The following is a 14,551-nucleotide window of genomic DNA, read 5'->3' as shown; positions in this document are numbered from 1 at the left end:
GATCCCTCAGGAGACCATCCGCCACCTCATCAGGAGCATGCCCAGGCGTTGTAGGGAGGTCATACAGGCACGTGGAGGCCACACACACTACTGAGCCTCATTTTGACTTGTTTTAAGGACATTACATCAAAGTTGGATCAGCCTGTAGTGTGGTTTTCCACTTTAATTTTGAGGGTGACTCCAAATCCAGCAATCCATGGGTTGATAAATTTGATTTCCATTGATAATTTTTGTGTGATTTTGTTGTCAGCACATTCAACTATGTAAAGAAAAAAGTATTTAATGAGATTATTTCATTCATTCAGATCTAGGATGTGTTATTTTAGTGTTCCCTTTATTTTTTTGAGCAGTGTATATATACACTACCGTTCAAAAGTTTGGGGTCACTTAGACATTTCCTTGTTTTCGAAAGAAAAGCAATCTTTTTGTCCATTAAAATAACATCAAAATGACTGCATGCACTGTCTTTCTAGTCTGTTTGTCTGCCTTACTCACCTGCTTGCTCTCCTTATTTCCCATCACCATCCCACCGGGCACACACTGGTGAATCAAAAAAAAATTCCACGTCATTTCAATTAAATTACATTGAACCAACGTGAAATTGACGTTGAATTGATGTCTGTGCCCAGTAGGATATTTACAGTTGGTGGGAATTTAGAATAATTTGGGGTTTCCTGTGTGGTGGGAGAGAGGGGGACCTGCTTTCACATTTGTAGATACTGCTATGCACTGAGATGTTTTACTTTGTTGGCATTTTGATTTTTTGCTATGTATAGCAAATAGCTAAGTGGTGACAAAGAAGTTTTCTAAAAATCAAATCTCTCCATCATCACGTAATCTTTCTGACAGTCTTCTCCTTTTCCCCTATGAGCTGATTCTTAATGCGTCACACACACATTAAAGGTTTAGGGAGGAAATAGCGTGTTGTGTTGTGATCCGACATCAGATTTTATACAAACACAGTTTATTATTGAAATCTGTGTGCTGTCTATTTGGTTGAACTAGAACTGAAGTAGAGTTAAATCTTTATAGGATGTTGATGCTATGTAAATTTGTAAATGTAGCCAATATATGACAACTCTGTCTATTTCTCAAATGACGACATATCGTCCATAGCACACTACGTTTGAGTCACCTGATCATTTAGGATCAAGACACTGTTTTGTCCCACATCTTCCCCTTTTTCTCTGACCACCATGGATCTGTGACAGCATGCGAAAGAGAGAGAGAGAGAGAGAGAGAGAGAGAGAGAGAGAGAGAGAGAGAAAAAGAGAGAGGAAGGAGAGGCACGCGAGAGAGCGAGAGGGAGAGAGAGAAAGAGAGAAGTCACAAGAGAAAGGCATGAAAGAGAGAGAGAGAGAGAGAGAGAGCAAGAGAGAGAGAGAGAGCGAGGAGAAGGTGGGAGGGAGACAGAGAGAGAGAGAGAGAGAGAGAGAGAGAGCAAGAGAGAGAGAGAGAGCGAGGGGAAGGAGGGAGGGAGGGAGCGAGAGAGAGAGAGAGAGAGAGAGAGAGAGAGAGAGAGAGAGAGAGAGAGAGAGAGACACTAGAAGACACAGAGTATTGTGTATATTTATGTTGTGTATATATACACTACCGTTCAAAAGTTTGGGGTCACTTAGACATTTCCTTGTTTTCGAAAGAAAAGCAATTTTTTTGTCCATTAAAATAACATCAAATTGATCAGAAATACAGTATAGACATTGTTAATGTTGTAAATGGCTATTGTAGCTGGAAACAGCTGATTTTTTATGGAATATCTACATAGGCATACAGAGGCCCATTATCAGCAACCATCAATCCTGTGTTCCAATGGCACGTTGTGTTTGCTAATCCAAGTTTATCATTTTAAAATGCTAATTGATCATTCGAAAACCCTTTTGCAATTATGTTAGCACAGCTGAAAACTGTTGTGCTGATTAAAGAAGCAATACAACTGGCCTTCTTGAGACTAGTTGAGTATCTGGAGCATCAGCAATTGTGGGTTTGATTACAGGCTACAAATGGCCAGAAACAAAGAACTTTCTTCTGAAACTCATCAGTCTATTCTTGTTCTGAGAAATGAAGGCTATTCCATGCGAGAAATTGCCAAGAAACTGATGATATCGTACAACGCTGTGTACTACTCCCTTCACAGAACAGTGCAAACTGGCTCTAACCAGAATAGAAAGAGGAGGGGGAGGCCCCGGTGCACAACTGAGCAAGAGGACAAATACATTAGAGTGTCTAGTTTGAGAAACAGACGCCTCACAGGTCCTCAATTGGAAGCTTCAATAAATAGTACCCGCAAAACACCAGTCTCAACGTCAACAGTAAAGAGGCAACTCCCGGATGCTGACCTTCTAGGCAGAGTTGCAAAGAAAATGCCATATCTCAGGCTGGCCAATAAAAATAAAATAAACTTTATATCACTGTTTTATCTCAATGAGAAAAACCTGTATAAATAAAGGTTAAAAAATATAATAATAATAATAAATGACTGCATGCACTGTCTTTCTAGTCTGTTTGTCTGCCTTACTCACCTGCTTGCTCTCATTATTTCCCATCACCATCCCACCGGGCACACACTGGTGAAGAAAAAAAAAAATCCACGTCATTTCAATTAAATTACATTGAACCAACGTGAAATAGACGTTGAATTGATGTCTGTGCCCAGTAGGATATTTACAGTTGGTGGGAATTTAGAATAATTTGGGGTTTCCTGTGTGGTGGGAGAGAGGGGGACCTGCTTTCACATTTGTACAGTGGGGAAAAAATGTATTTAGTCAGCCACCAATTGTGCAAGTTATCCCACTTAAAAAGATGAGAGAGGCCTGTAATTTTCAGAAAATCACATTGTAGGATTTTTAATGAATTTATTTGCAAATTATGGTGGAAAATAAGTATTTGGTCAATAACAAAAGTTTCTCAATACTTTGTTATATACCCTTTGTTGGCAATGACACAGGTCAAACGTTTTCTGTAAGTCTTCACAAGGTTTTCACACACTGTTGCTGGTATTTTGGCCCATTCCTCCATGCAGATCTCCTCTAGAGCAGTGATGTTTTGGGGCTGTCGCTGGGCAACACAGACTTTCAACTCCCTCCAAAGATTTTCTATGGGGTTGAGATCTGGAGACTGGCTAGGCCACTCCAGGACCTTGAAATGCTTCTTACGAAGCCACTCCTTCGTTGCCCGGGCGGTGTGTTTGGGATCATTGTCATGCTGAAAGACCCAGCCACGTTTCATCTTCAATGCCCTTGCTGATGGAAGGAGGTTTTCACTCAAAATCTCACGATACATGGCCCCATTCATTCTTTCCTTTACACAGATCAGTCGTCCTGGTCCTTTTGCAGAAAAACAGCCCCAAAGCATGATGTTTCCACCCCCATGCTTCACAGTAGGTATGGTGTTCTTTGGATGCAACTCAGCATTCTTTGTCCTCCAAACACGACGAGTTTTTACCAAAACGTTCTATTTTGGTTTCATCTGACCATATGACATTCTCCCAATCCTCTTCTGGATCATCCAAATGCACTCTAGCAAACTTCAGACGGGCCTGGACATGTACTGGCTTAAGCACGGGGATACGTCTGGCACTGCAGGATTTGAGTCCCTGGCGGCGTAGTGTGTTACTGATGGTAGGCTTTGTTACTTTGGTCCCAGCTCTCTGCAGGTCATTCACTAGGTCCCCCGTGTGGTTCTGGGATTTTTGCTCACTGTTCTTGTGATCATTTTGACCCCACGGGGTGAGATCTTGCGTGGAGCCCCAGATCGAGGGAGATTATCAGTGGTCTTGTATGTCTTCCATTTCCTAATAATTGCTCCCACAGTTGATTTCTTCAAACCAAGCTGCTTACCTATTGCAGATTCAGTCTTCCCAGCCTGGTGCAGGTCTACAATTTTGTTTCTGGTGTCCTTTGACAGCTCTTTGGTCTTGGCCATAGTGGAGTTTGGAGTGTGACTGTTTGAGGTTGTGGACAGGTGTCTTTTATATTGATAACAAGTTCAAACAGGTGCCATTAATACAGGTAACGAGTGGAGGACAGAGGAGCCTCTTAAAGAAGAAGTTATAGGTCTGTGAGAGCCAGAAATCTTGCTTGTTTGTAGGTGACCAAATACTTATTTTCCACCATAATTTGCAAATAAATTCATAAAAAATCCTACAATGTGATTTTCTGGATTTTTTTCCTCTATTTGTCTGTCATAGTTGACGTGTACCTATGATGAAAATTACAGGCCTCTCTCATCTTTTTAAGTGGGAGAACATGCACAATTGGTATTAGTGAACAGCGCCGGAGAAGATGGCTGCCGTTTTACAGCCCTCTAACCAATTGTACTATTATGTGTGTTTTTCCGCGTTATTTGTAATTTATTTTGTACATAATGTTTCTGCCATCGTCTCTTATAACCAAAAAGAGCTTCTGGATATCAGGACAGCGATTACTCACCTCGTATTGGACGAAGATTTTTTCTTCAACGAGGCGGCCGCGAAGGATATCATACAGACACCCGACAAGGCCCAAATCCCCGTCATTCGCGTGAAGAAGAGACAGAGATATCGTGGACGCAGATCGGGGTGCCTTGTAAGGATCCGACGGCGAGCGAGTAAACTGCCTCTTCCATCAATCCTATTAGCCAACGTTCAATCTTTTGAAAATAAAGTGGACGACTTAAGATTACGGTTATCCTACCAACGGGTCATTAAAAACTGTAATATATTATGTTTCACCGAGTCGTGGCTGAACGACGACAATGATAACATTCAGCTAGCAGGCTATACGCTACATCGGCAGGACAGAACGGCTGACTCCGGTAAGACAAGGGGTGGCGGTCTGTGTATATTTGTAAACAACAGCTGGTGCACAAAACCAAATACTAAGGAAGTCTCGAGGTTTTGCTCGCCTGAGGTAGAACATCTTATGATAAGCTGTAGACCACACTATTTACCAAGAGAGTTTTCATCTATATTTTTCATAGCTGTCTATTTACCACCACAAACCAATGCTGGCATTAAGATTGCACTGAATGAGTTGTACAAGGCCATTAATCAACAGGAAAACGCTCATCCAGATGCAGCGCTCCTAGTGGCCGGAGACTTTAATGCAGGGAAACTTAAATCCGTTCTACCTAATTTCTACCAGCATGTTAAATGTGCAACCAGAGGGAAAAAAACTCTAGACCACCTTTACTCCACACACAGAGACGCATACAAAGCTCTCCCTCGCCCTCCATTTGGCATATCTGACCATAACTCTATCCTCCTGATTCCTGCTTATAAGCAAAAACTAAAGCAGGAAGCACCAGTGACTCGGTTAATAAAAAAGTGGTCAGATGACGCAGATGCTAAGCTACAGGACTGTTTTGCTAGCACAGACTGGAACATGTTCCGGGATTCTTCAGACAGCATTGAGGAGTACACCACATCAGTCACTGGCTTCATCAATAAGTGCATCGATGATGTCGTCCCCACAGTGACCGTACGTACATACCCCAACCAGAAGCCATGGATTACAGGAAACATCCGCACTGAGCTAAAGGGTAGAGCTGCCGCATTCAAGGAACGGGACTCTAACCCGGACGCTTATAAGAAATCCCGCTATGACCGACGAACCATCAAACAGGCAAAGAGTCAATACAGGTCTAAGATTGAATCGTACTACACTGGCTCTGACGCTCGTCAGATGTGGCAGGGCTTGAAAACTATTACAGACTACAAAGGGAAGCACAGCCGCGAGCTGCCCAGTGACACAAGCCTACCAGACGAGCTAAACCACTTCTATGCTCGCTTCGAGGCAAGCAACACTGAAGCATGCATGAGAGCACCAGCTGTTCCGGATGACTATGTGATCACGCTCTCCGTAGCCGATGTGAGTAAGACTTTTAAGCAGGTCAACATTCACAAGGCCGCAGGGCCAGACGGATTACCAGGACGTGTACTCCGAGCATGTGCTGACCAACTGGCAAGTGTCTTCACTGACATTTTCAACATGTCCCTGACTGAGTCTGTAATACCAACATGTTTCAAGCAGACCACCATAGTCCCCGTGCCCAAGGACTCTAAGATAACCTGCCTAAATGACTACCGACCCGTAGCACTGATGTCTGTAGCCATGAAGTGCTTTGAAAGGCTGGTCATGGCTCACATCAACAGCATTATCCCAGAAACCCTAGACCCACTCCAATTTGCATACCGCCCCAACAGATCCACAGATGATGCAATCTCTATTGCACTCCACACTGCGCTTTCCCACCTGGACAAGAGGAACACCTACGTGAGAATGCTATTCATTGACTACAGCTCAGCATTCAACACCATAGTGCCCTCTAAGCTCATCACTAAGCTAAGGATCCTGGGACTAAACACCTCCCTCTGCAACTGGATCCTGGACTTCCTGACGGGCCGCCCCCAGGTGGTAAGGGTAGGTAACAACACATCTGCCACACTGATCCTCAACACGGGGGCCCTCAGGGGTGCGTGCTCAGTCCCCTCCTGTACTCTCTGTTCACCCATGACTGCATGGCCAGGCACGACTCCAACACCATCATTAAGTTTGCCGACGACACAACAGTGGTAGGCCTGATCACCGACAACGATGAGACAGCCTATAGGGAGGAGGTCAGAGATCTGGCCGTGTGGTGCCAGGACAACAACCTCTCCCTCAACGTGACCAAGACAAAGGAGATGATTGTGGACTACAGGAAAAAAAAGAGGACTGAGCACGCCCCCATTCTCATCGACGGGGCTGTAGTGGAACAGGTTGAGAGCTTCAAGTTCCTTGGTGTCCACATCACCAACGAACTATCATGGTCCAAACACACCAAGACAGTCGTGAAGAGGGCACGACAAAGCCTATTCCCCCTCAGGAGACTAAAAAGATTTGGCATGGGTCCTCAGATCCTCAAAGAATTATACAGCTGCACCATCGAGAGCATCCTGACTGGTTGCATCACCGCCTGGTATGGCAACTGCTTGGCCTCCGACCGCAAGGCACTACAGAGGGTAGTGCGTACGGCCCAGTACATCACTGGGGCAAAGCTTCCTGCCATCCAGGACCTCTATACCAGGCGGTGTCAGAGGAAGGCCCTCAAAATTGTCAAAGACTCCAGCCACCCTAGTCATAGACTGTTCTCTCTGCTACCGCACGGCAAGCGGTACCGGAGTGCCAAGTCTAGGTCCAAAAGACTTCTCAACAGCTTCTACCCCCAAGCCATAAGACTACTGAACAGCTAATCATGGCTACCCGGACTATTTGCACTGCCCTCCCACCCCATCCTTTTTACGCTGCTGCTACTCTGTTAAGTATTTATGCATAGTCACTTTAACTCTACCCACATGTACATATTACCTCAACTACCTCAACTAGCCGGTGCCCCCGCACATTGACTCTGCAACGGTACCCCCCTGTATATAGCCTCCCTACTGTCACTTTATTTTTCTTCTGCTCTTTTTTTTTCTCAACACTTTTTTTGTTGTTGGTTTATTTTTACTTTTTTTGTTTAAAATAAATGCACTGTTGGTTAAGGGCTGTAAGTAAGCATTTCACTGTAATGTCTGCACCTGTTGTATTCGGCGCATGTGACCAATAAAATTTGATTTGATTTGATTTGACTAAATACTTTTTTCCCCCACTGTAGATACTGCTATGCACTGAGATGTTTTACTTTGTTGGCATTTTGATTGTTTGCTATGTATAGCAAATAGCTAAATGGTGACAAAAAAGGTTTCTAAAAATCATATCTCTCCATCATCACGTAAACTTTCTGACAGTCTTCTCCTTTTCCCCTATGTGCTGATTCTTAATGTGTCACACACACATTAAAGGTTTAGGGAGTAAATAGCGTGTTGTGTTGTGATCCGACATCAGATTTTATACAAACACAGTTTATTATTGAAATCTGTGTGCTGTCTATTTGGTTGAACTAGAACTGAAGTAGAGTTAAATCTTTATAGGATGTTGATGCTATGTAAATTTGTAAATGTAGCCAATATATGACAACTCTGTCTATTTCTCAAATGACGACATATTGTCCATAGCACACTACGTTTGAGTCACCTGATCATTTAGGATCAAGACACTGTTTTGTCCCACATCTTCCCCTTTTTCTCTGACCACCATGGATCTGTGACAGCATGCGAAAGAGAGAGAGAGAGAGAGAGGAAGGAGGGAGGGAGAGAGAGAAAAGAGGCACGCGGGAGAGAGAGAGAGAGAGCAAGAGAGAGAGAGAGCGAGCGATGGGAAGGAGGGAGGGAGCGAGAGAGAGAAAATAGAGGCGAGAGAGAGACACTAGAAGACACAGAGTATTGTGTATATTTATTTACATTTACATTTTAGTCATTTAGCAGACGCTCTTATCCAGAGCGACTTACAGTTAGTGAGTGCATACATCATTTTTTAAAAATACTGGCCCCCCCATGGGAATCGAACCCACAACCCTGGCGTTGCAAACGCCATGCTCTACCAACTGAGCTACATCCCTGCCAACCATTCCCACCCTTACCCTGGACAACGCTGGGCCAATTGTGCGCCGCCCCATGCGTCTCCCGGTCGCGGTTGGCTACGACAGAGCCTGGATTCGAACCAGGATCTCTAGTGGCACAGCTAGCACTGAGACGCAGTGCCTTAGACCACTGCGCCACTCGGGAGAGTCATTTATGTTGTGTATATATACACACTACCGTTCAAAAGTTTGGGGTCACTTAGACATTTCCTTGTTTTCGAAAGAAAAGCAATTTTTTTGTCCATTAAAATAACATCAAATTGATCAGAAATACAGTATAGACATTGTTAATGTTGTAAATGGCTATTGTAGCTGGAAAGAGCTGATTTTTTATGGAATATCTACATAGGCGTACAGAGGCCCATTATGAGCAACCATCAATCCTGTGTTCCAATGGCACGTTGTGTTTGCTAATCCAAGTTTATCATTTTAAAATGCTAATTGATCATTCGAAAACCCTTTTGCAATTATGTTAGCACAGCTGAAAACTGTTGTGCTGATTAAAGAAGCAATACAACTGGCCTTCTTGAGACTAGTTGAGTATCTGGAGCATCAGCAATTGTGGGTTTGATTACAGGCTACAAATGGCCAGAAACAAAGAACTTTCTTCTGAAACTCATCAGTCTATTCTTGTTCTGAGAAATGAAGGCTATTCCATGCGAGAAATTGCCAAGAAACTGAAGATATCGTACAACGCTGTGTACTACTCCCTTCACAGAACAGTGCAAACTGGCTCTAACCAGAATAGAAAGAGGAGGGGGAGGCCCCGGTGCACAACTGAGCAAGAGGACAAATACATTAGAGTGTCTAGTTTGAGAAACAGACGCCTCACAGGTCCTCAACTGGAAGTTTCAATAAATAGTACCCGCAAAACACCAGTCTCAACATCAACAGTGAAGAGGCGACTCCAGGATGCTGACCTTCTAGGCAGAGTTGCAAAGAAAATGCCATATCTCAGACTGACCAATAAAAAGAAAAGATTAAGATGGGTAGTCTGAGATATGGCTTTTTCTTTGCAACTCTGCCTAGAAGGTCAGCATCCCGGAGTCGCCTCTTCACTGTTGACGTTGAGACTGGTGTTTTGCGGGTACTATTTAATGAAGCTGCCAATTAGCCTTTTAAAATGATAAACTTGGATTAGCAAACACAATGTGCCATTGGAACACAGGATTGATGGTTGCTGATAATGGGCCTCTGTACGCTTATGTAGATATTCCATTAAAAATCAGCTGTTTCCAGCTACAATAGCCATTTACAACATTAACAATGTCTACACTGTATTTCTGATCAATTTGATGTTATTTTAATGGACAAAACAATAGCTTTTCTTTCGAAAACAAGGACATTTCTAAGTGACCCCAAACTTTTGAAAAGTAGTGTGTATATATATATAATCTGGTTGCTGTTTGACTCATCAGATACTTTCATGCATGCAGTGGCCAGTTAGCTGTTAGTGTGTGATAGTTTGGAACTGTGAGAACACCAGTTACAACATGACAGGTTACAACATGACAGGTTACAACATGACAGGTTACAACATGACAGGTTACAACATGACAGGTTACAACATGACAGGTTACAACATGAGGCCAAATAGGCCCAATATTACACACAAATGGGACGCTGAAGAGATACATTATTCGAAGCATTTTTATGAATTATATCTTGTATTTTTTGAATGCTTAAAATGTTGTAGAATGGGACTTTGAAGTTTTAAGGTATTTAACAGCATGGATTGTGTGTCGCTGATGTTTCTTTATGCATATTGATTAATTTCAATGTTATTTTGCATAAGTGTATGCAAACACACTATCACAGCTTATTGTGGAACAGACACCAAATTACTTTTTCAAAATTCATGACAGGTACACAAAAATAAAAAGTCCACTTTTTCGTGTGTGTTACACAATTTTATTTTTTCATAACGCATGTGTTGTAGGTAATGTTAGCTAGGCTAGCTAGGTGGCTAACGTTAGCTAGGCTAGGTGTTAAGGTTAGGGTTAGGGTTAGGGGTTAAGGTTAGGGGTTGGGGTCAGGTAACATGATAGCTAAGTTGTTAAAGGGTTAAGGTTAGGGTTAAGGTTAAGTTAAAAGGTTCAGGTTAGGGTTAGGGGAAGGGTTAGCTAACACGCTAAGTAGTTGCAAAGTAGCTAAAAAGTAGTAAGTAGTTGCAAAGTTACAAAATTACCTAAAATTTAAAAGTTGTCTGTGATGAGATTCGATCACGTAACCTTTGGGTTGCTAGACGTTCACGTTATACTGTTGTGAAATGTATTCGTTGCAACCTACCGGGTTGCTAAACAACGTGTTTCAAGCAACTTCCTCTGTTTCGATGACAAAATCCTGTATTTCCACACCACTTTATTTACCTGTCTGTCTGTCTGTCTCGCTCTCTCTTTCTCGCTTCCAACTCTCAGGATGGAAACCACAGCATGGAATAACACCAGCTACTTCTCTACCAACTCATCTGCTCCAAACTCATCCATCACTTATTATGTTGAAATCTCCTTTCTCCTGGTTGCTATGGCCATGGGTCTCCCCGGAAACCTCCTTGTGGTTTGGACCATACTATTCCGCCTGAATCGCCATTCCATCACGTCCCTCCTCATCCTCCAGCTAGCGGCTGCTGACGCACTTGTGCTGCTCTCCGCTCCCTTCTTCATTCACCAGCTCTTCATGGGCAGAGTCTGGGAGTTCGGAGAGGGAGTGTGTAAGTTCCTGCACTACGTCTGCGGCATCAGCATGTACCTCAGCGTCCTGTTGATTACCTTGATGGGCGTCGACCGACACCTTGGCGTGGTATGTCCCTTCCTGTCCCAGCGCGTCCGGACGAAGTCGAGGCTGTTCCCTATCATGGGCGGGGTGTGGGCGCTGGCTATAGTGCTGCCCACTCCTCTGCTTGTGTACCGCCAGGTCCGAAAGGGGGAGTGTACCACGCATTACCCCGGGCCCGCCCACCAGGTAACTTTACTGACAGAATATTCTATTTTGTAATTTTAGTGTTGTACAGTATATTAGTATTGTACACCACATTATTTCATATTGTGTTATCCGTTTTCCATAAAACATGTTGCAGATTTTTTAAATTCTATATCCATATTTATTCTAAATAGATGTGGATATAGCTAAAACAATCGATCAATCTGTCAACATTGTTTTTGATGCATTTATTTGTAACAGACAAGTACTGAAATTTAAATAGATAAAATATGTAATTACACTCATTTAAAGACACTCTTACTAAAACGCATGAAATCAAATGAAATCAAATCGTTTCTGGTCCTATCCTCTCTACCAGGTGTTCCACTATTCCCTAGAGACAGTTACTGCGTTCCTGGTCCCCTTCAGCATCATGACGGTCTGCTACTTGCGTATCGCTCGTACCTTAGCATCCAGCTGCGCCCACTGGCACCACCGCTCCTACAGGAAGACCAACCGCTTCATCGCACTGATAGTCTTGGCTTTCGCCCTCTTGTGGGCTCCGTACCACCTGGTCAACATCCTGCAGGTGGGCATATATATACAAAGGGTCTGAATACTTATGTAAATAAGGTATCCGTTTTTTTAATTTGTAATAAATTAGCAAACATTTCTAAAAACCTGTTTTTGTTTTGTCATTATGGGGTATTGTGTGTAGATTGATGAGGAACATTTTTAATTTAACCCATTTTAGAATAAGGCTATAACGTAACAAAATGTGGAAAAAGTAAAGGGGTCTGATACTTTCCGAATGCACCGAATGTATACATTACATACAGTGCCTTCAGAAATTATCCATACCCCTTGACTTATTCCACAGTTTGTTGTTTTACAGCCTGAATTCAAAATGGATTAAAAAAATAAATAATCACCCATCTACGCACAATACCCAATAATGACAAAGTGAAAAAATGCTTTTAGAAATGTTTAGCAAATTTATTGAAAATTAAATACAGAAATATCTACGTAAGTATTCACACCGCTGAGTCAATACTTTGTAGAAGGACCGTTGGCAGCGATTACATCTGTGAGTCTTTCTGGGTAAGTCTTTAAGAGTTTTCCACACCTGGCTTCCAGTTGAAGCTCGCGTCAACTACAGAACCATGGTACTTGCCTACGTAGCAGCAAGATGAACTGCCCGTTCCTCCCTACCTTCAGGCTATGCTCAAATCCTACACCCCAACCCAGGCATTCCGTTCTACCACCTCTGGTCTATTGGCCCTCCCGCTTAGCCCCGGTCCCAGCTCTTATCTATTGTACAACATTTTCCCATTATTATTTTCTTTTTAAAATTCTTCAAGCTCTGTCAAATTGGTTGTTGATCATTGCTAGGCAACAATTTTCAGGTCGTCCCATTGATTTTCAAGTAGATTTAAGTCAAAACTGTAACTCGGTCATTCAGGAACATTCACTGTCTTCTTGGTAAGCAACTCCAGTGTGATTTAGACTTGTATTTTAGGTTATTGTCCTGCTGAAAGGTGAATTAATCTCCCAGTGTCTGGTAGAAAGCAGACTAAACCAGGTTTTCCTCTAGGATTTTGCCTGTGCTTAGTGCCATTCAGTTAATTTTTTATACTGAAAAACTCCCCAGTCCTTAACAATTACAAGGATACCCATAACATGATGCAGCCACCACTATGTTGAAATTATGGAGAGTGGTACTAAGTAATGTGTCGTATTGGATTTGTCCCAAACATAACACTTTGTATTCAGGACAAAAAGTGAATTGCTTTGCCACATTTTTTGCTGTATTACTTTAGTGCCTTCTTGCAAACAGGATGCATGTTTTGTACAGGCTTCCTTCTTTTCATTTCGTCAATTAGGTTAGTATTGTTGAGTAACTACAATGTTGTTGATCCATCCTCAGTTTTATTGTATTACAGCCATTAAACTCTGTAACTGTTCTAAAGTCACCATTGGCCTCATATGGTGAAATCCAGTTCAGGGTGGTAAAACATTGCATTAAAACACAAATCTCCTGAGTGGCGCAGTGGTCTAAGGCACTGCATCGCAGTGGTCTAAGGCACTGCATCGCAGTGCTAACTGTGCCACTAGAGATCCTGGTTCGAATCCAGGCTCTGTCGCCGCCGGCCGCGACCGGGAGACTCATGGGCGGCGCACAATTGGCCCAGCGTCGTCCAGGGTAGGGGAGGGAATGGCCGGCAGGGATGTAGCTCAGTTGATAGAGCATGGCGTTTGCAACGCCAGGGTTGTGGGTTCGATTCCCACGGGGGGCCAGTATAAAAAAATATGTATTCATTAACTGTAAGTCGCTCTGGATAAGAGCGTCTGCTAAATGACTAAAATGTAAATGTATTTCCCCAAAGTTTGTAAAAAAAAAAAAAAGATTGACATAGTTCGAGTTCATAATGAAACTTATGATTCCTTGTTTCAGGTGGGGGCCATTCTTTCCGGGTCCACGGATTTGCTGGGGTTCTGTCTGAGAGCCAGGACGGTGGTCATAGCCTTAGCTTACCTCAGCAGTGCTGTCAACCCTTTGCTCTATACCATGGCCAGCTCCTGCTCTGGCTCCTCCCTCACACGCTCTGGCTCCTCCCCCAATGGTGTGGGGGGCGTGGCACTGCTGCTTGAGGGGAAGGCCTCCAACATGGACACGCCCAGCATGAGAGCAAAGCATGATGGTAGCGGTAGAGAGAAAGAGAAGGAGGACTGGGGAGGTGGGAAACAAGAGGGAGAGGTAGAAGAGATGACAATGGTTCCAGGGAAAAGAGAGGTGGAGAAGGAGGACAAGGAGGCAAAGGACGAGGAGGAAGAACAAGAAAAAGAGAGGACAAGTTCCAGGAAAAAGGAGGAGGAGGGAAAAAATGTCCTGAAGGCAAAGAAATGACTGGAGGACCTGCATGCTACTGCTTGCCAGCCGGATATGACTCTTCTGATAGCTGTCTTGTTGTGAATGTTGATCTCACCTCTAAGAGTTTCCTAGTCAATCAACGGCAGCCATATCTTCTCTGAGAAAAGTGTTTTTAATTTTCATGCACTGGCACAAAAACATGACATGTCTTAATGCTTTTGATAAAATAAATGTGGTAAACAATTATACAAATATTGGTAACACTTTACATTATACAGTGCT

At 43.1% G+C, this 14,551-nt stretch overlaps 2 protein-coding genes across 2 annotated transcripts in view; one reads left to right on the top strand and one right to left on the bottom strand.

Moving 5' to 3' along the window:
- Positions 1-12,554, bottom strand: part of LOC311131737 (leukotriene B4 receptor 1-like) — a 27,326-nt gene extending 14,772 nt beyond the window's left edge. Inside the window, exons 1-3 of the mRNA XM_084164860.1 lie at positions 12,438-12,554; positions 11,863-11,980; positions 2,520-2,564 (exon numbers count right to left, since the gene is read on the bottom strand). The gene's annotated coding sequence lies outside the window, so the exon portion shown is untranslated. The remainder of the gene's footprint in view (positions 1-2,519; positions 2,565-11,862; positions 11,981-12,437) is intronic.
- Positions 10,843-14,551, top strand: LOC311131736 (leukotriene B4 receptor 1-like). The gene is made up of 3 exons (XM_084164858.1): positions 10,843-11,439; positions 11,777-11,986; positions 13,853-14,551. Exons 1-3 carry the CDS (start codon positions 10,897-10,899, stop codon positions 14,303-14,305), a joined length of 1,206 nt encoding a protein of 401 aa, XP_084020984.1. The 5' UTR covers positions 10,843-10,896; the 3' UTR covers positions 14,306-14,551.

This window comes from Coregonus lavaretus (assembly GCF_964263955.1).
Source record: "Coregonus lavaretus genome assembly, chromosome: 7".
NCBI lineage: Eukaryota > Metazoa > Chordata > Actinopteri > Salmoniformes > Salmonidae > Coregonus > Coregonus lavaretus.
Note: the sequence above shows the minus strand (reverse complement) of the source record. Positions and strands in the feature narration are given on the sequence as shown.